Source organism: Metschnikowia bicuspidata, assembly GCF_001664035.1.
Source record: "Metschnikowia bicuspidata var. bicuspidata NRRL YB-4993 chromosome Unknown METBIscaffold_1, whole genome shotgun sequence".
Classification (NCBI taxonomy): domain Eukaryota; kingdom Fungi; phylum Ascomycota; class Pichiomycetes; order Serinales; family Metschnikowiaceae; genus Metschnikowia; species Metschnikowia bicuspidata.
The window spans coordinates 3632669-3655104 of NW_017387731.1; the positions used below are offsets into that span (position 1 = coordinate 3632669).

The following is a 22436-nucleotide window of genomic DNA, read 5'->3' on the forward strand; positions in this document are numbered from 1 at the left end:
GCAAGCCTCAAGCTTCTAGCCGGAGTACCCTCCGCGAGAACCATTAATCCTCCTTACACAACCAATCCTCTCCACACACGCGGAATCCTAAGAGCAAGAGACTCTTAAATTCTGTCGTATTTGGCAAAAACATAAGCTAGATAGCCATAAAATCCATAGCAATGACAATCTTGACTGCAGAGCGTCTCGTGAAATTAGCCTACAAATACCCAGGTCTCTATACTAATTGGTATATCTTCGCTTCCACGGCACTCACAGTCGTCAATCAGCCACAAGAAATTGGGAAGGTGTTTCATTTTGCTTTGAGACAGCAGCTTCTTGCAGAGTCTTCGTCGACGGAGAAATCTCTTCTAACCGATTATTATTTGTTGAAACTAGCAGAGGATTCAATTGCGTCCGCTGCAAAGTACCAGGAGTTTTCCGACATTGGGACTAATCTCCCTGATATTTTGGTACCATACACTTATTATGACAAACTCCCGCTCCCATATAAGTTCATAGAAGGAGGTGATATACGCGCTGCTCAGAATGATATAGCCAGCAAGATTAGAGAAGCTATTTTGAAAATCGCCCCTATTTCAGGTCTTCCCAAATCCATCAATGCTCTTACAGCCCTCAAGAATGTCACTCCCAATAGTTTAAAGCCAGAACCAAGATCTCAAAGACCTCAAATAGTATATCCTGGCCACGTTAGCTCATCTGCCCTCATTCAGGAGGATGTGGCTGGTACGAGATTTGAGGGCGATACGTCTTCTACTTTTGATACTATAGAGGGACCAATTTCCTTGAGTTCAACCAATTGCAGAGCTGTGTTGGAAAATACAGTCAGAGGCTCTGAGTTCTGGAGTGCAATTTACGGAAAGATTAAGCAAAGAGTTCGAAATCAGCTATACGATGCTTATCCAGATTTGTGGCAGTATGCATATCATCATGTTTATTCCCCGATATTGAGTTACACAAAAGTTTTAAATCCAAAGGAGACATCTCTCTGTGTGATTTGTGCATTAATACCTCAAGACGTCAACCCTACTTTGAAAGGACATCTTAAAGGTGCTTTGAACGTTGGTGCACCAAAACTGGAGATAGAAGAAATCCGTCTCATGACGTTTGACATCTGCGATTGGAGTGGAAATATTGCGTGGAAGGGGGGAAAGGAAAGCGTAGCTAAATTGTAAATTAGTTTGACTCGGTGTTATGCCCCTCTTACTTCTGACTCTTCACCGAAAATACCTTACACCATTTAAATTTTTATAGCTTTGCATTGAGTATGTAATTGTCAACAAGGCTGGAAAACGGAACAACCAATCGTAACTTGTAAGAACTGAACAAGAGATAGAAATAAATTATATAATTCAGAAAAGATGATTTGCTTACAACTGAATTCTATTCTGCTTCTGAATCAAGCATACCTGCGACCCACAAAAGGCGAAAAGTGCCAAGTATACAAACACAGCGCCAAAGACAGTTTTAGCAACAGCCTCTCCATCCTCTGGGTCGTTGATGGACCCCATCATAGATTCATGGCCAATTTTGAAAAGATATCCAATCACAGATAAAATTACTATTGCAAAAGCGGATAATATGGTACAGAAGTATGCTTTGCCGGTAGATACAACAGGTTTCATAGTGCTAGAGTTTTGAACTAAGGGAGGACTGCGTTTCAAAAGTTGAACAGATCAAGCTCAAATTTCATACAGGACGATGTAAGGATTTTTGGCTGAATTTATCGCGACATCTATGATAATGTCTGAGGGCGAAAACGAGTGCGAAAGGTAAAATGTATGGTGTCTACATATATGATTTCAGTATAAAAAATTGAATATGAGCCGGGTTTTGTTTTTACCCTTATACATTGTGCAAATGATCAACTTGCTTGTTTTTCTTGTACAAAACAGCCTGCTGCCTCACGTAGCCCACAGTTGCTAAACCAGCAATAAAAGTGAGGGTAACCAAAATAATGTTGATGGGTGTTGGATTCATAGCAAAAGTAGTGTGTGTGAGTTTGTCCAACACCGATTGAAGGTAGTTGAATACACCAGCAATGCAAATAATGGAGCCATAAACAGTCCCAAAAGTATCGAAACCAAATACTTTAGCACTGTAATCAGAGACGGTTGTGTAAAAGAATGGTCTGTAGACAACAAAGAGAGAGACATTCAACACACCAGCTGAAAAGCTAGGAAAGAGGCCAAGGATTCCAATTGATAATGAGACCCCAAGTAGTGTTGCCAAGACTACCACGGTTGAGCAGTAATCAAGAAATATTCCGATAAACGGTATCGCAACTATGCCACCGAGTGGCAATGCGATGTCAAAGAACCTATTCAAATTGGCACTTTGTGAAATTGAGTCCAATAAATATGAGTATTGTGATCCCACAGTGGCCACAAAATAATTTAATCTTAACATCTGAATCGTGGTGAACAAACACATAAGAAAAAACCATGGTGTTTTGAGTTGATATGCTGCAGAGAAACCATGCAAAACTCCAAATATACCACCTGAATGCTCGATCAAAAATTCTTCCCCCTCTAATGCATAAGGTTGTTTTAATGCATCACCAATTGAATCTCTTCTTGAGTGCTTAGTCAGACTATTTAGTGACTCGCCAATCAAAGCATCTGTTTCTGTTGCTGCTGCTATAGAAGTTGTTGATCGTTCACCAAAATCGTCTTGGCACAACACTGTACCTGGTTCAGTCTTGTACGACTCGTTGGGCATAATGAGAATCTGCATAACTGCAATGAATGTGGGAACAAATAAATAACACTTGAAAAATTTATCCAAGGTGAACGACTCACTTGTAGCATTGTAAACAATGCGATAGAGGAGAAATATTGCAGAAGAGGCATCAAATGCACCTGTAATGAGAGCCAAAATTGTCCCACTTTTCGAGGGAAAAGAATTTGAAAGTTGGAATGATGAAATAAAAGCAAAAGGACCCCCTAATGCCATAGAAGCATATCCGATTAAATACGGGTCGAAAAGTGATAACCTGGACTTTATAATATCGCTGAACATAAAGATGAAGCATGCCACATATAGGAAAGAAGCACCAGCGAGACCACAGAATTTAGGCCCGAAGTTATCAAGGCAAGTACCAATGAGTAAAGCGGAAACGTTGGTCAACATGGCGGCAACGGTAAACATCATGTTGAGTTTCAAATCTTGAGCAGTGCATTTCGCTTCACTTAGGTCCTCAGAAATCCCAAATGCGGAGCTAATCACGGAAATACTCACTGACCCGAACATGGAAGGGTCTAAAACTAACTTCTCCCATGCACTCGTGGACGAATTAGTTGAGTATTCACAAACATTTTCATAGATTTTTTCTTTGATTAGGATGGGTTTTAAGGCAGCAAATCCGAAAATAGGACCACCGGATAACAAACACCAAAAAATTGCACTGGTACATTGTAAGAGTCGCCGATTCACAGGTACTTCATTTGATAGCATTGTTTCAATTTCCTCAGACCACACAAGATTCAGAACTCAGTTTTTTTAGGCAGACTCGCTTGAATATCAGGGAAGAGTCAATTTAACTGACCTTGAGGTAGGATTTCTCGCTCTATTTATTGGCTGATGTCCAAACTTTGATTTTACTTGTCTCCTCATAGCTTTTTTTCTCCGATGATAGTAAAAGATAAGCGGTCTAGATATCTTTATCTGCAGTATTCCAAATACTAATCTCCGGACACGGGGAATCGGCGAGCAGCTATGAACGTAACAAACAATACGGAAGATAGCTTATAAGTCCTCAACGTGTGCAAGCTGAAATCGGAATTCAAAATAAAAAAAGATAAGAATACATTTTTCCATATACATGATGATTTAAAACCTGGACCATGTGTCTTAATTATTAATTCCCTCTGGTGTATTCTCTGTACTGAGGCGAGTCAACTTCAAGTACACTTCCCGTGCGATATTATGTATAATTTATACTCCCACGCGCGTGGGGGTTCTATGCTTGCTTCTTCGTCGGAGTTTCGAGATATCGATGATACACATTCTATACCATTGACTTGCTCGATTATTATGTCAAACGCTTTCTTTTCTTATTCTTTGGAAGAAATTGATCATTACGAGAGTGACAAAATCGCTTTGCCACATTTCGATTCGTCAATTGCTTGGCAAATTGGGTTGTATGCACATAAACTAGCACAAGGGTACGATAAGCCTATGCTCATCGATATATCCCTTTCCAATGGCCAAGTATTGTTCCACGCACCATCAAAAAACGGAATTGTGCTCGACAACGAACATTGGGTAACGAGAAAGAAAAATACAGCATTTCGTTTCGGTAAATCATCATTTTACATGGGACGCAAGATGGCAATGAAGCAGATGAGCGCCGAGAAAGCGTTATTCGTCGACTCCAAAGAATATGCTTTTCATGGTGGATCTGTTCCAATAAAAATTTCAGGAACTGATCAGATTTGTGGAGCACTCACTGTGAGCGGGTTGGCGCAAATTGATGATCATCTCTTTGTTTTACAAGTTTTAAAGGACACAAGACATTCTTTAATTAAGTGATACCCAATAAAATGAACAAAGCGACGTTTCTTCTTAGGCAGTCTCAATACCTTTTTGATATCACTTCTTTTCCCATGTTTGACTTCAAATATTAAGAACACTTAAGTATTCATTTCGGGGCACTCAAACAAGTTTACTGTTCTCTTTAAGACAGTGTAAATTCTGCACCAGTACTCAAACTTAGACTACAAAGGTGGTGGTCGCGGCTATGTTTCTCATTTCAATACATTTCCACAATAATTTTCTTTTTTTTTATTTTCTAGCCTAGTCTCCAAAAATTGAGGAAATTAGCCATTCATTATTTCTTATTTCCTTGGGAAGCTGCTCATTTTTTTCTCAAAGCTCCTGGTTCTTTGCTCAATAATTGCCAAATCACATCTGAAATGTTTTCTGAACCATGCTAGCACTTCACCGCTTGATAGTTTTTTAATGCCAGACGATGTGTCTTCAAATGGAGAAATAAGTAAACAGGCCCAATGTTGTCTAATTGCACCCGGAATGTTTCGTACAGTCAGGAGACAGTAGTAGTTGTTAATACGCAGTAATAAAGTTCATAGAGTTCAACTGTTTGATGGATGACGGTCTGTAATGATTCTTTTGTCTCTACATGCATAGTTTAAGGACGAAAAAATCATTACACGTTTGGAATGTTTCCCAACCCCTTTTTGGTTATTTTCTTTAGTAAATTGTTTTCATCGTTAACCTGCTGCAGAACATCAGAAGAATACCTTGCAATGTGTTTATGTGTCTCAGAATTTGATCCCTTTTTCAGATTCTATTTTGTGCTCGGCAAACAGATTTATACACTGGGTCTGAAGAGTATCACGGGATACTTTTACCAGATCAAACATACAAAAACAACAAAGCAACTTTTCAAAAAAAGGTCGTACCCGGATTCGAACCGGGGTTGTTCGGATCAAAACCGAAAGTGATAACCACTACACTATACAACCTTTCATGTTGGGAAACAGGCACATGCAAAATATATCCCTCGTGTGCTTTGAACGCTCAAATGTTCACTAGTGTTGAACCTCAGAAAAAAATTATACCCCTAATTAAACTTATGGTACAACTTATAGGCATCAGGTCCGTAAAACAAACTCATGACCATAGTTTTGCCCCTTTAATCAGATGAATCTACCAAAAAAAAACAATAATGAGTATGAGATTGTGCACTTTTGGTGTCAGAAGTTCGGTTTTCAGACTTCAATGCACTTAGGGGAGATGCTAGCTCCTCTGGGTACTTTCTTCGACAATCTAAAAATCCTCAATTGGTTTGATAAAGGCGTTCGCAGGGTTTATTTGCTTAGGGACGCCAAGACAAATGTACCTTTTGCCGCGTTGTCAAATGATCTATGGTCACAGGCCCCCGAAAAAGTGTATCCTATGGGATGATGACATATAGTTAATTTATTCAAGTGGTTGACATTGGTTCTGGACAGACGTCTCTTTGAGGGGATTCACATTCTCTTCGGGAGAATACGTGAACTGGGGCTGGTACCTTTTCACCTGAGCCAATGTTGCGATCTATTATAGGTTTTTTCTTTATAGTTTTCGTTAGTGGTGGGCTGTACATCCCTCCAGTGACACCCTATGATACGATGTTTCATTAAAAACATTTAAAATAAACTCATTCAAAAAAAAAAAATTCGAGCAATGGAGTTTGCGTATCAAAACCAGCCTTCGAAGTTAGCACCAAAGAAAATAAAGTACGGAACTACCCCGGGTGGAAACTTGTGGAAGGCACAGGACGCTGCGTTGAGGCAACTAGAGGAGGATGCAAAGAAACAGCGGGAGCTCGAGTCCAAGAAAGAGAAAGAGGGGAGCAGAAAAAGGGGCTTCAGCACCACCAGATGTCAAAGAACAAGAACCCTGAGCTTATGAAGGCGCAGGAACGGTTAGAAACGTTACTTCACTTCCAGGAAACCGGCGCTGAGAGGTCCAAGATCATTGATGATGCTTCTGATTTCGAGATTCCAGGTGGATGAATCTACGAGAAAGAAAATCATCCAGGGCGTGATTGACAGGAGGTGACGGCCCCAGTTTCGACACTATGTGCGTATCTGGAAGCCTTCTGGAGTACATGTCCAATATTTTCACTTTCCTTTTCCTCTTATAGCTGTTTTCACCCAATAAATTCAGTGAGTGGGTAATATCTCGTCTCATTCAGAAGTTCCGATCGAATAACTGTCTAACTTGATGGACAACTCAAAGGGAATTCAGGTGGGAATAACCGGTGCACCAAATTGCTTCAATACATCTTACAGTTTCCAAAACTAAATGACAGTCATAGATTATCAGATCATGTAGGTTCTATTTCTTTTCTTAGCTGGGTTGAATGTTGGTAGAGAAATATGTTATAGGGCACATAGTACACGTGCAAATTCACAAACTCATGAGAGGACTGACCGATATATGCCATTAACTCATGACGTGGTTCAATGCAAATAGAAACCTTCGACTTAATACGCCTTTATTGTGTACTGAGCGTTGAAATTTACCATCATAAATATTGACATCTTTGCTACATGAACATATACTCAGCTGCGAACGAAGAGTTTCGAGATCGCTAAATTCTGCAGACAAAACCCCATATTCTTCGCGCAGGGTAACATCGAGCGCTGGTGTCGGAGTCTCAAACATTAAGATGAAAATGCTAAAGAGGACTATCTCCGCCGTAGAGGCAAGTTGTTCCTCTGATCTTGTCAATAAACGAAGTGCCACAGAACTACCCGAGATCCATGAACAGGAAATTGTTGCAGATATCATTCGAATGATTTTGGGAAAAGTCTCCCGCAACTTGCGAATACGAAATGAGCATATTCACTCCATACTTCAAACACTGTATAGCAAAGGAAATCTCAAATACTGGATTTCAGCTGTCAAAAAAGAATTGGAATTCACTTATGGTCTATCATTGGAGCAGTGTGGCAGTGACATAACAGTTTTCTCAAATCTCAAAGCACATTCCAGGGAAATTTTCTATTCTTTATGTGAAGCGAATTCGCCTCTGGTCGATTATCAAGCTAATCTTCTGAGCTCAATATTCTTGATTCATAAGTCTAAAAAAGATTTGATGTCCATCAACACATCAGACAAAGTCATGGGCGGGATCACTATGTTGATCATATCAATAATAGTTTTGAGTGAAAACAGAATAAATGAAAACGATCTCGTCAACAGTTTATCTGCTTTTGGAATATCTAGTAATCTCAGCATACCAGTTCCTCTTCTAAACAAACCAATTCAAAATATTTTAGGAGATATTGCCAAAAGAGATTATATAAAGAAGACGTCGCCAGCTGGAGCTGATCAGTCGGGATCTTATATTGAGTATTCGTTGGGAGAGCGGTGCAAGCGAGAATTTGATTCCCAGTGTATTTATAATTTTTTTCTTCAAATCTACAAAGAAAAAGATCTTCAAGATAAGATTTGTGAGTCTATGAAGCGTTGCTTTCCCGAGTTTGAACCCAATTTAAATGAAGAAGCCACGTTGAATGACATGGATCTGCATATACCAACATAGCATATCAAAAAATGAAAAGCCACTGAACAAACAACTGTAGTTGAACCGATATTGAGGCATGTTAAAATGTGGTCTTCAATTTGGTGACTTTGTCCTCCTTATTTTGTGGTTCATAACTATGATAAGAAAGACCATCCTTCCCAAAAAATGATATGCACACATAAACTTTTCCCAAAATGGAAATTCTGTTCGCGTTATATTCCGCTATATTCGTATAACGGTAACAAACGCTTACAAACGTTTCAATAATTCTGATGACTTTATTTGCATTGTTAATATATGTACTTTTATGATTACTCTGTGTCCTCTTTCTTTGAACCTCATGGGAATACAAAGGTGTAAAAATTCAAATTCCCCTCGGGTTTTATGTCTTCAGGCTTTTCACATTTTACTGATATCGCAAAGGTATAATAAAAATTCCGCCGTTGCGCGTTCGCTTTCTTCGTATAAAGCACAAGCTTACTCCCACATCGAAGAATATTTCACAGCACATCTCACATGTTAGACAAACTAGACTTAATTGTGATCACAGCTCTCGCCTTGGCAGTTGCTTACTATTATAGCAAGGACTTCATCTTTGGTTCTGATGGCTCAAGCAACGCCGGTTTTGTAGCTGATGGCGGCGAAGAAGAGAGAGACCTCCTTGTCAAACTAGAGCAAAACAAGAAAAACAGTGTAGTATTTTATGGATCTCAAACTGGTACAGCCGAAGATTATGCTCATAAGTTGGCCAGAGAACTACACTCCAAGTTTGGTCTAAATGTGCTAATCGCCGACTTGGCTGATTATGATTTTGATAACTTGAAAGACTTGGACCTGAATTGTTTGATGTTTTTTATGGTAGCAACTTACGGTGAGGGAGAACCCACTGACAATGCTGTGGAGTTTTTTAACTGGCTTGACAATGAGGCTGACCAGGTAACGAATCTCAAATTTACAGTGTTTGGGTTGGGAAATTCCACTTATGAGTTTTACAATGCCATGGGTGCGAAGTTGAACGATAAGCTTGAGCTTCTTGGCGCTGAAAGGTTTGCACCTTATGGCCAGGGTGATGATGGCTTGGGTACAATGGATGAGGATTTCTTGTCTTGGAAAGAAGAATGCTTCGATTCTTTGAAGAGCAACGTGAATCTAGAAGAGCACGAGCTGGAGTATGAGCCCTCTTTCCAGTTGATCGACCAACCATCCCTTACATCCTCAGATGAATCTGTATCAAACGGTGAGCCAAACCTGACATATGTCAGTTGTACAAGCCCAATTACGAGGGGCCCATTTGATCACTTACACCCCTACATTGCACGCGTATCCCAATCAAAAGAGATGTTTGATTCCCCAAGTCGCTCGTGCGTTCATGCTGAGTTCGATTTATCCCCTTCAAATTTAAAGTACTCTACTGGTGATCACCTTGCAATTTGGCCTTCAAATTCGAATGAGAATGTCGGCAAATTCATTCATTGTTTTGGATTGGAAGAAAAGAGGGGTCTTGTTTTTAAATTAAAAACACTCGATTCAACGGTTCAACTCCCTTTTCCCACTCCAATTACTTACGAAGCTGTAATTAGGCATCACTTAGAAATCTCAGGTCCGATCTCCAGACAAGCATTGAAGTCAATAGCTCCTTTTGCACCAAATGAAGCAGCAAAGACTACATCCATGCGTTTGGGATCAGACAAATTAGAATTCGCTGAAAACATTCATGACAAAAAGTTGAATTTAGCTGACGCTCTCTTGCATATTTCGGAAGGGGAGCCTTGGAAATCTGTGCCATTTGTCTTCTTGATTGAGCTAATTGCAAGCTTGCAGCCACGCTATTACTCAATCTCATCGTCATCTTTGAGCGAAAAATCAGTTATTCACGTCACCGCGGTAGTTGAAGCAGAAATTAGAGGCGAACATAAAGTCACAGGCGTTGCAACGAACTTATTAAAAGATATCGAAGTATCTCAAAACGGGAGTCCTGACGTACGATTTGCAACTTATGATTTAGATGGACCAAAAGGAAAATTCAAGGAATTTAGGTTGCCTGTGCATGTTCGAAGGTCAACTTTCAAGTTGCCATCCAACCCATCAACTCCCATCATTCTTGTTGGACCAGGAACTGGAGTTGCTCCTATGAGAGCATTTATTAGAGAAAGAGTTGCGCTTCTCAAAAACTCAGACACTATCAAGCTCGGTAAATCAATTTTGTTCTACGGATGCAGAAGAAAGGATGAAGATTTCCTCTATCGTGAGGAATGGCCTGAGTATGCGCGGGTTTTAGGTGACTCTTTCGAGATGGATGTTGCATTTTCTCGTGAAAGTTCCCAAAAGGTTTACGTCCAAGACAAGATTTTGTCCAGAGCTAAAGAAGTGAACCTGCTTCTCGAGAGTGGGGCATTCATCTATGTATGTGGAGACGCCTCTAAAATGGCAAGAGATGTGCAAACTACCATTGTAAAGATCATCTCAGACGAAAGATCCATTTCGCCAGAAAAGGCGGGTGACTTGGTGAGGTCGTTGAAAGTCCAGAACAGATATCAAGAAGATGTTTGGTAGCAGATATATAGTTTAATCAAGGGCATTGAGCATGACCTCTAATCTAGGTATTCATCTGCGTTGCATATACTCCATTGTTTATTGCAAGCGTTATAGTAATCTTCAAGAAGCAAATCAGTGGCCTTCCAATATTCGTATTTTTCTCTCAGTTTGAGATCGAGATCATAAACATGTGCTGTCACAGTGTACCCCAGAGTTTCTGTTTCTATAATATCAACATCGAGAGCAATACCGTTTTTCTCCTCTGGAATAAATTTTGTGAATATTAAAAAAACTCCAACATCTCTCAAAGTCATTGCAAACAAAAGATCATCAGAGATATCGTCTTTGCATTTCACATTGCAAATTATATCATTGGTATCTTTGATTTCTTGTAGGACCTTGATCGTTTGAAACACATTGTCCAGTCTCGCTAGATATGCTCCAAGCAATCCTCGAAGTTCATTGCTAGCAATATCGACAATTTTTGAGTTTTTTGGAACCTTTGATAAGAAGTCATTAATCCCTTTTCCAATTGAATTTACTTTAAGAAAATCAAGCGGGCAGAAATGTCTCTCAAGATTTCTATATTGGTTGAGCGAGCAATTTCGGCAGTAATTAGTTTTACAATCATAGAGCCATTTCGGCTTCAATTCCAATATAATTGACTTGAGCTCACATGGGGGCGATTCTTGTAAATGTAGCTTGCAATTCTTTGATAATTCAAATGTGTCAAATTCTCCGTATAGAATATTATCCATGAGGAACGCAAAGTGTTCAGAAGCCATCAACTCAAAGCCCTGGGTTTCAAGCTCTGATATGAATCTTGGGGTCACTTTCACCAACTCTGTCTCTAGAATGTACTTTTGCAATTTTTGTTCACATTTGACACTTAGAAAGTTGTAAAGTTCCAGAGTGGGGACGTATTGTTCTAATGATTTCTTGATTCTCATGCGCAAAACCTTCCGCTTCAATTGCTTCTTGAGACCATTGTATTGGTAAACTGCATTTGCGTTACCTCTGGCAACAAATCTCCATTCACTTGGATTCGAAATTTGGGTTATATCCATTCTGCTTGAATTAACATTTCATTGTTGTTCGCTGAACACAACATAGCGCGGTTGAACTATCTACAGTCTGTATCCAAAATATGTTATTTACTGTCTCTACGATACATTATTTTGAATTACCACCATACCTGGCCCTTTCACTAGACAGAACTGATCTTTAACCAGAAAGATTTTTTCTCTTTTCTTGTCCACCCAATCAAAGGCATGATTTATTCCTAACGTTTCTGTTTGCTTTGAAATTCTTTCGATCTTCTGTGTCGCAAACAGATTAACTTGAATCATGCTCCAGATGCGATGCCAAATTCTTGACCTACCCCGAGACTCTACGAGCGGCCTTGAAGTTATGCGCACAATATTTGCTGATGTTCCAACAAATGAACTATAGTTAATCAGAATTTCCTGACCATCCTTCAACTCCACTTGATATAGTGGGCCCGATCCGCGGGCGATAAAAAAGCCATTGCCTCGCAAATTGAAATCAGCTTTCGTCTCATCTATTTGCAAGTCATAACCAGTCCAAGCCGCCAAGTAGTATGAGCTTTTCAAGTTCCAAATATCTCCTTTTTTAACCTTCAAAAGAGCGAAATTGGAAGCCTCTGATAGGTCAAAAGAGTAGAACAAGGTGTTCGAGCAACTCAGTTTGATTTCTTGATACCACATCTTGCCATGTAGAGCTTTCAAATTGCGAGTGAACCCCTCGTAATCCTCAATCAAGTAGATCATTGAGTCAAGACGAGTGTTCATTCTTGATCTTTGAGGTAATTGTAAGCGTTGACCCTTATCGTGAGTGCTAAAAGGCTCAATACGTGGCAATTCAATGAAGGGGCCACTTCCTGTGACTGCCGGAAATGAATTTATAGAAGGTTTGGTGCCGAAACCTCTGGCTAGCTTACTGTAAACATATTGATATGTGGTACCACGCACACCGACCTGTAAATGCATTTTTTTATTCGTAGCAAGATATGGAAATGCAGACCTTGTTGAAAATCTCAGATAGCGCGCAGAAAGGCCCGGCGAGACTTCCAATGAACACTGCAAATTACGCTGGGATAGATAGTCCTTCTTTCAGATTTTTTCTGGAAAACACAATGCATTGTTGCTACTTATTTAGACTGATTAGAAATACTTCGATGTCTTCTCCATGATTCTGATCTCTGCTTTTTTTCCATGACAAGACTATTTCACGTTTGCAAAGTGAAACTTCTGTACAATTTTATCTGCGCCCTCAATGAATTTGAAGTCAGATTCAGATATCAACGATGAATCAATGTCTTTAGCAATCTTCGTAATGTCTTTAAAAAGATTCCAAAATCGAATTCCTCTAGTGAAATCTGATTTGAACTGCTCAGGAGACACGCTATTCATGCTGCTTAGATTGACGTTATGAGACGTTTTACCAATCTGAAACACGAAGTCCATAAGATAATTCTGGCTAGCTTCAATGCAAACATCGACTGAATCTCCCATTTTTGATAGTTTGAGACAATTCCCAAAATATATTTGGCTGACCACGCCCAAAAGTGTGTTGCTCAAATCACTGTAGAACGGCATATCGCGTATAATATCACACCAATTCTGCCTTGCTAAATTGTGAGATTTAAATTCTTCATCCTTCACAACAAGATCAAGGAAACAAACAAGCAATGAATCTTTCGCCATCTCTTGAAAAACTTTGATGTTGCTTCTGAATGATAATAAGCTATGAGAGATGGGTCCTTGATAGTTGATTGGGTGAATGTTAAACTTTTGAGTTGAAAAAATAGTAGAAATCATACAGATTTGCCTCATTTCTTCAGAGCTTAGCTTCGTGTTGAGGTGGTTGTTTTTGAAGTGCTTAAGTGAATTCTCGAAATTCTCATCTGGAGAAATACGACCTAAACCTTCAGAATCGAAGTAGAGCAAGAGCAAAAACAAATTTTCAAGGAGACTATCTTCCACGCTGGGATGAGCCTCACAAAATTTTTCCATTGTACGAGCGATGCCACTTGAGTTACCGTTTTCATCCAAAACTTGCATCAAGAATAAAGCTCGGCGGAAAGATGTTGAGAGTATGTCTCTTGCGTCTGAAGTTCTAGCGCATGAAATTTCTGCTGGTTGTTGTCGAAAATTCGACCATACAGAAGGATTGTTTCCCTTAGTCATTTGACAGGAGGATGCCTTGCGTAAACGAGCAGAAATTGGTGGTTCCAAACGATTATTTAATAACACTGAGTCATTTTGAAACCAATAGTTAACTTCGATTCTCTTAACTTGATAGTATCTTGCAAGAAGTTGTGTAATCAAATTGAATTGTGAGTCTAAAATTTCTCGATGTTTTTTAGAGTTGATCATCTTTTTGTAACTGTCTCCATCCACTATAGCAAGAGGGGGACGAACATCGTATGAACCTGAGATAATGGCTTGAAGTATTTTTATTGGAAGTAAGCCCAAAGACTGATAGAGATAAATCTCCGATGGAAGTCTCTGAGATAAAACACAGTGAAGTTCGGTTGGAACGCAAAACATATCATTCGTGCTTTTTTCATCGCCTTGATTCTTTGCAGCTTTTTCATCACTTTTCGAAGAAACTCCTTTGTCGACATAGCCCAATTTTGACAATTCCACCTGAAATAATTCAACATGACCGCTAAGATTCATTATCGGCATATACTTTATAGCTGTGTGACCATTGTAGTACAAATCAAGCAAGTAGGAGTCGTTAAGACTTGAAATATACCCGAAGAGGTCAGCTGGTGGGCCATCGGTTGTTGCATATTGAAAAAGTATGTCCAAAGCCATTCTGAAATGGTTCATATGTGGGAAAGGGGAGTGTATCGAAACAATTGGAACAGGTGGAAAAGTTGAAAACGTCTCAGGCTGTGCGCAGCATCCAACCATAATACTCAAGTCAAGGAGCTGTCTTTCTGTTAAGTTTAGTTCTTTCAAAATTCTTTGCTTGTCCACAAACCTAAATTCTTTCGACTGGAATTCCATTCCCAAGATAAAATTATCAACATTTGTGAGAAGCAAGTCAGTTGATCCATAGATACAGTCAATGACTTTACTTCGATACAAATATGACAACTGGAATGAAGCGTCATAAGGGCTCACCATATAGTCAACGCCACATTCAATAAAGAGTTTGATGACGTCATTCATTAATGAAACGATAGGCAAAGGTTCAGTACCGTAGCGAAATGATTCCCCAGAAACTCCAAAAGCGTTTCCACTCAAACTTGCCTGTTTTAAGTTTATTCTAGACCAGGTCGCATTTAAGTGTTGTTCCTGAGCTGACAACTCATTCGCTTGATATTTTTTCTCTTGCTTTATTTTGAGTCCAGGGAGAATGAACAAAGGTCTAATGTTAGATGCTTCAAAAACACTAAGATCTGATTGAACATATTGCTTCAAAGATGACGGAACACCCCCTATTCCGTACAATAATTGTTCCTTTTTTAATGTGTATATGCGGCTTAAATAATGTTCCACATCAATTCCTATCGTTGCGTTCTCTAGAATTTCTATTGAGCTAGTGTTGACGAGCTTGCTCTCGAACAAAAATGATTCAAGTGATTTGATTGGCATTGGGGAGAGATTATGCGATTTCGTTGGTTATACTCCTTGTGTTTTACAGCGCATAAGGTATATGCTGTCATTTTGAGTTGAAAAAGCAGATGTATTGTATACAAGACATTGTATCCATCTAATTGTCACCACGATTCGAAGTCGCAATAAGCCCACTCTTCCGGATTCGACACCCTTCTCTTCAACCTATCAGTTCGATTGTATTTAAATTTTAAACCGTTAGCACAAAATTTGTATAATTCAACTTATCATCTCGTCACACACTAAACAAAAGAAAAAAATCCAAAAAATCTTTCATACATATTTGGATAACCAAACTTGATCCGATGCTTTGCAACCTCGTAATCTATATTTCCAAAAAGGTCAAATTCTGAACCTCTTTTTGGGGAAGCTCTCCTTCACCACAACAAAAAAAAACAGCTTGTTTAATACTTATATATCAATTTTATTCGTATTGTGCTCGTGACTATATTTGCTAGCCACTTTTTAGACACAGCATTCGGGTTTTTCAAATATCTCAATTTTGAATCTATTTTATTCCAGAACGTCTACCGAAGAGTGTGAGTTCGGGACATTTCCCTCTTTCCATCCCAAGAATGCCCACAAACGATCCCATTGACCTTTCTTATGCAACATTGCAAGAACCAATACAACGGGTAATTGCCATACTGAACACCAAAAAAGTTGTTTTGCTTGAATATTAGCGGCTTGAAGCTCAGCTTTCGAAGGGGTAAAATTTGTGGTATGATTTATGCGTTGTTGTTTCCAAAAACGGTATGCGAGCATGGTGAGCCAAAAATTAGCAACACCAGAATCAAATGGAAACACCCAATCCGTAACTTCAAAGTAACTCAAACCAACACAAATTGGAAACATTAGCAACGAGTACCTAAGCGCCACGCGGGCATTAAGCTTGGGGTTTTCGGCTGCGGTCATCACATATCCAGCACCTTTATATTGATCTGCAACATTGTGCGACAAAGCATTGAAGTGTGGGAACTGCCATGCATATAATAGGGCCGCCAAGCACCATCCACCGGGATGAGAGAGCGAAGTCGACGCAGCCCAGCCCATGAGAGGGGGTATGGCGCCTACTATTGCGCCCACCCATGTGTTCAAAATAGATAAACGCTTGAGAGAGGTGTAAGTCCATCCATAAAGTCCGATATTTAGAAGTCCTAGGAATGCGACTGTTGGGTTTACGCCCATGTACAAGATGGTGGTTCCTAAAACTCCTGTCAGGGCTGCAAAGGAAAAGGCTTCTGTGGGTGATAATTTTCCTGTAACAACCGGCCTCATAGAAGTCCGGCTCATTTTTCTATCAAAATCTGGCTCTCTGCCCATATTGATAGCGTTTGCGGAACCCGAACATAGAGCAGTTCCGACAGTCAAAAACGCTAGTTCTGCAATGGATAAAGAATTAGGTGAAATTGCGTAGGAGCAAATTGAGCTCAATGTGACCAAAACAGTGAGGTTCGGCTTCGTTAACTTAATAAAGTCCTTTACTTTGTTCCGTGGACTCGACGCCTTCTGGACGGTCTTTTTATTCATGAAGGCAACATTAAAGGGTTGAGATTCGTGCTTTGAAGAGAACCCCTTATTCTTGAGTGGTAGGTTTACGTCTCCAAGTTGTTTATCACAAAAATGTTCGTCACTCGAGACCCGGGTGTCGACTTTTTTCGCTTTGAGTGGCTTGGGAAGGCCTTCTGATATATTTCCGGTTTTTATCCTCAATTTTCTTGAGCCTAGTAAGATTGCATTAGAAATAAAGTTTTGATCTATTTGTAGGCCCTTCTTGGCATTTGAAAAGAAAAAATTGAAGCTGGAGGCATTATTTAGTTTGTTTGTATACGCCAACCTATAAAACATCATGGTAGTTCTGCCGCCGGAATAGATTTGGTACTGCTCAGACATAATCCTCACCTTGACCAAAAGCGCACGACTGACGACGCACGAAGGTGATCGCGCTTCCCCATTCGAATTATGTGTGGATCTCTTTTCGCTTCTCAATCAACTTTTTATTCTCCAATTTGTTTTCAATCAAATCATGGAAAGCAATAATTGATCTAACCAAAGTACTCGTGTAAATCATCATCATTTCATCATTAGTTTTCACTGTAAATGCAGTTGCAAGTGGGCTTGAGCTGTTCTCAGCCCTTTCAGATGCAATAGATTCAAAAATTTTATCAGAATCGCCAGTGCTCTGGGCTAAGTTTGGTAGTAAATTGAAAACATTTTGCAATTTCCCGAGAATCAAATGGTTCAAAGGAAGTTCTTTCTCGTTCACCTTTCTGAGATAATTGGCAATCTCTCTCAATTTTTGATGCAAACCCATCAACGACTGATATCTCTCTGTGACTCTGAGAGACAAGTTTCCAGCAGCTTGATCTCTAATATCACGTAACAAATGCTCTACTCCTATTTCTTCTGCCTCCTCTGCTTCGATCAACGATGGTATATGAACAAAAGTTCTCTCCGCTTTTGAGCCGTCGTGCTTAATATCATCAACGGCGAAATAAGCATCCGTGGGAATACCAACAGTTCTGGGTTGTACATCAACAATAACCAACAATGGGGATGGAGTGAACTTTTTGAAGACGTCATTGATTTTCAAATCAGAGGCTCTGAGTTTTGGCCCTGAGTGATACCATCCAATAAGTTTCTCTTTTGCATTAATCTTTTTAAACATTTCAGTCATTGACTCGATAAAGTTATGATCCAAGAACCAGACTGACGAATTTTTCTCATCTTCTTCAAAGGGAATTGCAAATGAATTCGTCACTTTGATAGTGTTGGATTCGCTATCTCCCAAGAGAACACCAACAACTCTTTTCTTAGAATCTTTTGCTACTCTATCATAGTGGTCAGCTACTGAAAGTAACACAAGGGGTGAAACAGTAACTGTTTTGCTCAAAAAAGTGTTTTCTTTGATACTTGAACTCATAATCGGCTGCAGGTACTCTTTGTAGGCCTTTTCTTGAACTTACGTTTTGTTCGCCTCCCAACTTTAGTGCGCGCACCACACCAAATATATGTTAAGTGCATCCCTCGTTCTTTTTTTGACCCCATGTTTGGTCAAGTGGTTATAGGACCTCCAGGAAGTGGCAAATCTACATATTGCCATGGGATGTATCAGTTTTTATCAGCCATAGGTCGGAAAAGTACCATTATCAACCTTGATCCTGCAAATGCAAATTTACCTTATCCATCTTGTTCGTTTGACATCCGAGATTTTGTGAGCGTGGAGGAAATAATGGAAAGCCAGAACCTTGGTCCAAACGGAGGATTAATGTATGCTCTTGAGAGTCTTAGCGAGAATGCTTTGGACTCTATCATGAAAGAATGGGAAGAAATAGGAAAAAATAGTTATTTGCTATTTGATTGCCCCGGCCAAGTTGAGTTATACACGCACCACAATGCATTTTTCAAAATCTTTAAAAGGCTCGAAAATAAAACAGATGCCAGATTGTGTGTTGTGTCATTGGTGGATTCTCTCTACTTAACAAGCCCCTCTCTGTATGTGTCCGTCTTACTTCTTAGTTTGCGATCCATGTTACAACTTGACCTACCGCACATCAACGTGATCTCCAAAATCGATAAGCTTCAATCATACGGAAAGCTAGCTATGAGGCTAGACTTTTATACAGAAGTACAAGATCTTAAGTATCTTGGAAAGTTTTTGCAAAAAGAATCGCCATCACTCTTGGGGAAGAATTATGTTCGGCTCTCAGAAATGATAGCAGAACTTATTGAGGACTACAATCTTGTTTCGTTCGAGGTTCTTGCAATTGACAACAAGCAGACTATGATAAACATTCTACAAGTTATTGATAAAGCAAATGGGTATTTATATGGGAGTACAGAGATTGGTGGTGATCTGGTGTGGACCCAGGCTACTCGCAATGGTTGGAGTACATCCAGTGATATTATAGATATACACGAGCGATGGGTAGATAACAAACAACTTTATGACAAAATAGAGTGTGAGCGTGACCTGCGGAGTGTGCAAGAGGAAACATTGGATCATTGAGTCTGATAATTCTAGAATCTAAAACTCAGTTAGTAAAGCTTTTGCAACATCTAAATTTTCTTCCCCATTGTACTTTGCCACGAAATCTGCGAGTTTTGTTCTGTATTCCGCAATCCTCTTGTTTAATTCATCAATCATTCTTTTTGATTCCGATGTGATCTCATGTTGCTTCTTGATATCATACGCGTCGGCCATACACGATTCCATCTCCCCAAGAATTTTCAATTCCGCTTCCAACTCCTTGAAGTATAAAGCTTTTTCTTTTTTGAGCCTTTCCAATGCTCTTGTTTGGATTTGTAGTTGTGAAGGTGGCATATTTTGGGTGCGTGGTATACTAGGCAATCTTTAAACCCATTACCAACACCTTTTTATCTGTCAGCTCGTTTCAACTCAGTATACACAGGGGCAAAAATTCCTGCGAAGCGCTGTGTATATCTTCTACTAACTGATCGTCAGATTGAAATTGTCAATGCCACAACAATGGGCTGTAATAATTTTTGTTTCTGACTGAACATATAAATCAATTGGAAATAATATGATGGTTAACAAAAACATGCATGCATTGCGCTCTTACCTCAATGTATGAGAAAGAGTAGAAGTCGAAAATACCATTATCCCCTGTAAAGACAAGTGTTAAATTCTTACAGAAATCGGAGAAAGATATTAAACATAATTTGAAGATCATTATGTAAAACTATATCCTATTTTAGAAATGTATCATCCGTCTAGCGTTTAAAGCGACTCAAATCAAACCTGCACAAATATTCTTATGTGTTAAATTTAATATAATTTCTGTTCCTGAATGCAAAGAATTTTAATGTTGTTGCTTTGATATTAAACAAATGCCTCGATCACATCACAATCTAGATGACAAGTGATAAATGACTGACGAGGTCGCACTTTACAAAGTTTTGCGGTTAAAAGTTTCAAATGATCAGGGGTGTAGTAACCCCCATCAGAGATTCAAAATCATTTGCAAACCAAAAAATGTCAATATTCATCCCAGAATTTGCATTACTGATTTTGGCCTTTTGTGCTTTTGGATGGCAAACTCTTTTCATCCAGTTATATTCTTCTTTTTGATACTATTTCGTTCTAACCAGGATTGTCCGACATTATACAGTCCGGATTAGGGGAAGATTTTCGAACAGGATTCTGAACAAGACAGACCTCATCTCAAATGATTAATGAAACTGTACACGATGGGATTCTCGGATCTGAAAAAGCTCGCTTGGAAGAGCAAAATAAGACATTGTTCAGTTTATTGGATCTGATAGTTTCAATCAAAAACAAACATACTGATGATTTGATCGTTCACATAGGATGTGGCTTCTGGACGAGGAAAGCGCCATCTGCTGCTATAGAATTCATAATGCGCCAAATCAAAGGCAACATCGACATGTTGGAAAAGCTCTCGGCACAAATATCAAAACAATCAGAACACTTTGGAAGCATAGAAGTTAATCAGGATTATTTACAAAATGATGAAACGACTTTAACTCTGGTATTGCCAATCGTGGAAATACAGGAAGATTTAGATGAGGATGGAAATATTATCAGCACAAAATTAAACAATGAACCTTTTTCCATGAACTTAAGCAGCGATGGTGTGTCCGAAAAAACTAGTTCGGATGTTTCTCAGGTGGAATTTCAACATATTCTGGATATCACACTAAAGCCTTGTAACGTCACTAAAGATGTGGAGGAAAAAAGAGCGAATTCAGATGAACAGCTTGATGAGCTATTTAATGATATGGGGATAATTGTTCAAGGCACTGACTCGGGTGATATCACTGAGGAACATGAGAATATTTTAGCCCAAATAGGCACTAAAGCTACATTAGATCCTACGAATATCTATGAGTTGGAGCTTATTGCAGGTAAATTTCAAACAGAAGAAATATTACTGGAGGATGACCACGAGTTTGACTACGACTTCGAATCCGAAGATGAGCTTTTCGAAATTGAGTCACATTCTAACTTCACATCTGACATCGACACTTTGATGCTTCCTGGTAATTCCGATGCTAGAACACGTCTACGGGACGAAATAATTGCCCACAGAAGACAACGACAGGAGGAGGCGGAGAAAATTACAAGTAATGAAACCAGAAGAGTTCGTTTTCACGATACACTTCAAATAAAGGAGATCGAAGATGTCAGCCAACACTTGCGAAATATCGAACATAAGAAGCAAGGATTGCTGAGATTCAAGGAAGCCAAACTTTTACTGGGGGAACATCTGTCATCGATAGACATACTTGAGCAAAAGTACGATTCATCGACATTGACATCGACAGATCACCATACAGTTTCTCAGCTTGAATCGATTCTGCAGCACTCAAAAGAAGACGAAGTTATGTCGGATGTTTCGGAAAGAACTTCTTTCCATTCAAATGAAAACTCCACTCCGAAATTGAATTGCGAGGCTCGTGTCAGTAAGTTTCGAAAAAGCATAGCGTCGAGAGAAACTAGCCAAGCTGCTTCACTGAATACTCATACACAAAAACTGAACAAAACTTCAAGCTCTTTGTCTTTCGATGATAACCCTAAAAGAGTTTCAAATCTTCCCGTTGTCGATTCAGATATTAAGAAAAAAAATACATTCATAGATGTTCAACACTCAACCTCCAATACCATCGAAGATGAAATATCCAGAGACCAGATGAATAAATTAGTACAAGCATATCATCACGGAGAATTTGATGACGATCTCAATTTAACAGGTCCAGTTGTTAACAAATTGGATGACTTTAGCTTGTTGAATAAAATTATTGAGTCTATGAACGAAAAGAGCCCCGAAGTTTCACACGTATCTGGGTTTATTGAAACAGAAATTGAGCCAGACGCAGCTGATGAACTTGAAAGTTCCTCGCCATACTCTAGTGACGAGGACATTATAACTGATTGTATCATTGAAAGGGAAGAAGAAGATTTCAAGGAAGGAGATACCTATCATACCGACCAAGTACAACAGGATGTCATCGACAGGGAAATTGCTGAGCAGTATCACCGTTTGAAGAAAAAACTCTTTACTACGGACAAACATACCCCTCAAGAATTTGAGTATGATGATGAAGGAACCATGAGCAAATTTAAATCCAGGCAATTGCGAATGGATTGATCTGTGATTGATCTTGGAAGGCCAAGAAATGGGGACTGTTAGAATGAACAGTCTTAGACAATATGTAATGTCTCC

The 22436-nt window shown here is 39.3% G+C and overlaps 15 protein-coding genes and 1 non-coding gene across 16 annotated transcripts; 8 read left to right on the forward strand and 8 right to left on the reverse strand.

Annotated features, from left to right (window-relative positions):
• Positions 1-161: 161 nt before the first annotated feature.
• Positions 162-1175, forward strand: METBIDRAFT_10124 (carboxymuconolactone decarboxylase family protein; the record flags this gene model as incomplete). The annotated part of the gene is made up of 1 exon (XM_018853687.1): positions 162-1175. The coding sequence occupies one exon, from the start codon at positions 162-164 to the stop codon at positions 1173-1175; it is 1014 nt and encodes a 337-aa protein (XP_018714398.1).
• Positions 1176-1370: 195 nt separating this feature from the next.
• METBIDRAFT_38298 (uncharacterized protein) lies at positions 1371-1625 on the reverse strand (the record flags this gene model as incomplete). Its single annotated transcript, XM_018856986.1, has 1 exon — positions 1371-1625. One exon carries the CDS (start codon positions 1623-1625, stop codon positions 1371-1373), a length of 255 nt encoding a protein of 84 aa, XP_018714399.1.
• A 220-nt stretch (positions 1626-1845) lies between these two features.
• On the reverse strand, positions 1846-3456 carry METBIDRAFT_38364 (uncharacterized protein; the record flags this gene model as incomplete). Its single annotated transcript, XM_018856991.1, has 1 exon — positions 1846-3456. The coding sequence occupies one exon, from the start codon at positions 3454-3456 to the stop codon at positions 1846-1848; it is 1611 nt and encodes a 536-aa protein (XP_018714400.1).
• Positions 3457-4035: 579 nt separating this feature from the next.
• On the forward strand, positions 4036-4533 carry METBIDRAFT_38193 (uncharacterized protein; the record flags this gene model as incomplete). The annotated part of the gene is made up of 1 exon (XM_018856968.1): positions 4036-4533. The coding sequence occupies one exon, from the start codon at positions 4036-4038 to the stop codon at positions 4531-4533; it is 498 nt and encodes a 165-aa protein (XP_018714401.1).
• Positions 4534-5414: 881 nt separating this feature from the next.
• On the reverse strand, positions 5415-5486 carry METBIDRAFT_t51. The gene has a single exon. It is a non-coding gene; the product is annotated as a tRNA-Gln (tRNA).
• Positions 5487-5565: 79 nt separating this feature from the next.
• METBIDRAFT_114928 (uncharacterized protein) lies at positions 5566-6059 on the forward strand. The gene has a single exon (XM_018854004.1). It carries the CDS (start codon positions 5665-5667, stop codon positions 5926-5928), a length of 264 nt encoding a protein of 87 aa, XP_018714402.1. The 5' UTR covers positions 5566-5664; the 3' UTR covers positions 5929-6059.
• METBIDRAFT_114929 (uncharacterized protein) lies at positions 6060-6449 on the forward strand. Its single transcript, XM_018854005.1, has one exon. It carries the CDS (start codon positions 6190-6192, stop codon positions 6415-6417), a length of 228 nt encoding a protein of 75 aa, XP_018714403.1. The 5' UTR covers positions 6060-6189; the 3' UTR covers positions 6418-6449.
• A 711-nt stretch (positions 6450-7160) lies between these two features.
• METBIDRAFT_30287 (Smc5-Smc6 complex subunit) lies at positions 7161-8150 on the forward strand. The gene has a single exon (XM_018855601.1). The coding sequence runs from the start codon at positions 7181-7183 to the stop codon at positions 8057-8059; it is 879 nt and encodes a 292-aa protein (XP_018714404.1). The 5' UTR covers positions 7161-7180; the 3' UTR covers positions 8060-8150.
• Positions 8151-8350: 200 nt separating this feature from the next.
• On the forward strand, positions 8351-10700 carry NCP1 (Ncp1p). The gene has a single exon (XM_018855602.1). The coding sequence runs from the start codon at positions 8558-8560 to the stop codon at positions 10592-10594; it is 2037 nt and encodes a 678-aa protein (XP_018714405.1). The 5' UTR covers positions 8351-8557; the 3' UTR covers positions 10595-10700.
• Positions 10633-11643, reverse strand: IPK1 (inositol pentakisphosphate 2-kinase; the record flags this gene model as incomplete). The annotated part of the gene is made up of 2 exons (XM_018856829.1): positions 10633-10793; positions 10827-11643. 2 exons carry the CDS (start codon positions 11641-11643, stop codon positions 10633-10635), a joined length of 978 nt encoding a protein of 325 aa, XP_018714406.1.
• A 96-nt stretch (positions 11644-11739) lies between these two features.
• On the reverse strand, positions 11740-12585 carry METBIDRAFT_10130 (uncharacterized protein; the record flags this gene model as incomplete). Its single annotated transcript, XM_018853688.1, has 1 exon — positions 11740-12585. One exon carries the CDS (start codon positions 12583-12585, stop codon positions 11740-11742), a length of 846 nt encoding a protein of 281 aa, XP_018714407.1.
• Positions 12586-15741: 3156 nt separating this feature from the next.
• METBIDRAFT_76845 (protoheme IX farnesyltransferase) lies at positions 15742-17076 on the reverse strand (the record flags this gene model as incomplete). Its single annotated transcript, XM_018858596.1, has 2 exons — positions 15742-16788; positions 16882-17076. 2 exons carry the CDS (start codon positions 17074-17076, stop codon positions 15742-15744), a joined length of 1242 nt encoding a protein of 413 aa, XP_018714408.1.
• A 112-nt stretch (positions 17077-17188) lies between these two features.
• Positions 17189-18151, reverse strand: RPN8 (proteasome regulatory particle lid subunit; the record flags this gene model as incomplete). The annotated part of the gene is made up of 1 exon (XM_018856668.1): positions 17189-18151. The coding sequence occupies one exon, from the start codon at positions 18149-18151 to the stop codon at positions 17189-17191; it is 963 nt and encodes a 320-aa protein (XP_018714409.1).
• Positions 18059-19538, forward strand: METBIDRAFT_30292 (putative GTPase). Its single transcript, XM_018855603.1, has one exon. The coding sequence runs from the start codon at positions 18275-18277 to the stop codon at positions 19235-19237; it is 963 nt and encodes a 320-aa protein (XP_018714410.1). The 5' UTR covers positions 18059-18274; the 3' UTR covers positions 19238-19538.
• METBIDRAFT_115199 (uncharacterized protein) lies at positions 19247-19985 on the reverse strand. Its single transcript, XM_018854009.1, has one exon. The coding sequence runs from the start codon at positions 19550-19552 to the stop codon at positions 19256-19258; it is 297 nt and encodes a 98-aa protein (XP_018714411.1). The 5' UTR covers positions 19553-19985; the 3' UTR covers positions 19247-19255.
• Positions 19986-20417: 432 nt separating this feature from the next.
• On the forward strand, positions 20418-22361 carry METBIDRAFT_10135 (uncharacterized protein; the record flags this gene model as incomplete). The annotated part of the gene is made up of 1 exon (XM_018853690.1): positions 20418-22361. The coding sequence occupies one exon, from the start codon at positions 20418-20420 to the stop codon at positions 22359-22361; it is 1944 nt and encodes a 647-aa protein (XP_018714412.1).
• Between the last annotated feature and the right edge of the window lie 75 nt (positions 22362-22436).

Excerpts from the sequence above, each read along its gene's own strand:
- METBIDRAFT_114928 (XM_018854004.1), top strand. The coding sequence starts at position 5,665 with ATGAATCTACCAAAAAAAAACAATAATGAGTATGAGATTGTGCACTTT.
- METBIDRAFT_114929 (XM_018854005.1), top strand. The coding sequence starts at position 6,190 with ATGGAGTTTGCGTATCAAAACCAGCCTTCGAAGTTAGCACCAAAGAAA.
- METBIDRAFT_30287 (XM_018855601.1), top strand. The coding sequence starts at position 7,181 with ATGAAAATGCTAAAGAGGACTATCTCCGCCGTAGAGGCAAGTTGTTCC.
- NCP1 (XM_018855602.1), top strand. The coding sequence starts at position 8,558 with ATGTTAGACAAACTAGACTTAATTGTGATCACAGCTCTCGCCTTGGCA.
- METBIDRAFT_30292 (XM_018855603.1), top strand. The coding sequence starts at position 18,275 with ATGTTTGGTCAAGTGGTTATAGGACCTCCAGGAAGTGGCAAATCTACA.
- METBIDRAFT_115199 (XM_018854009.1), bottom strand. The coding sequence starts at position 19,552 with ATGCCACCTTCACAACTACAAATCCAAACAAGAGCATTGGAAAGGCTC.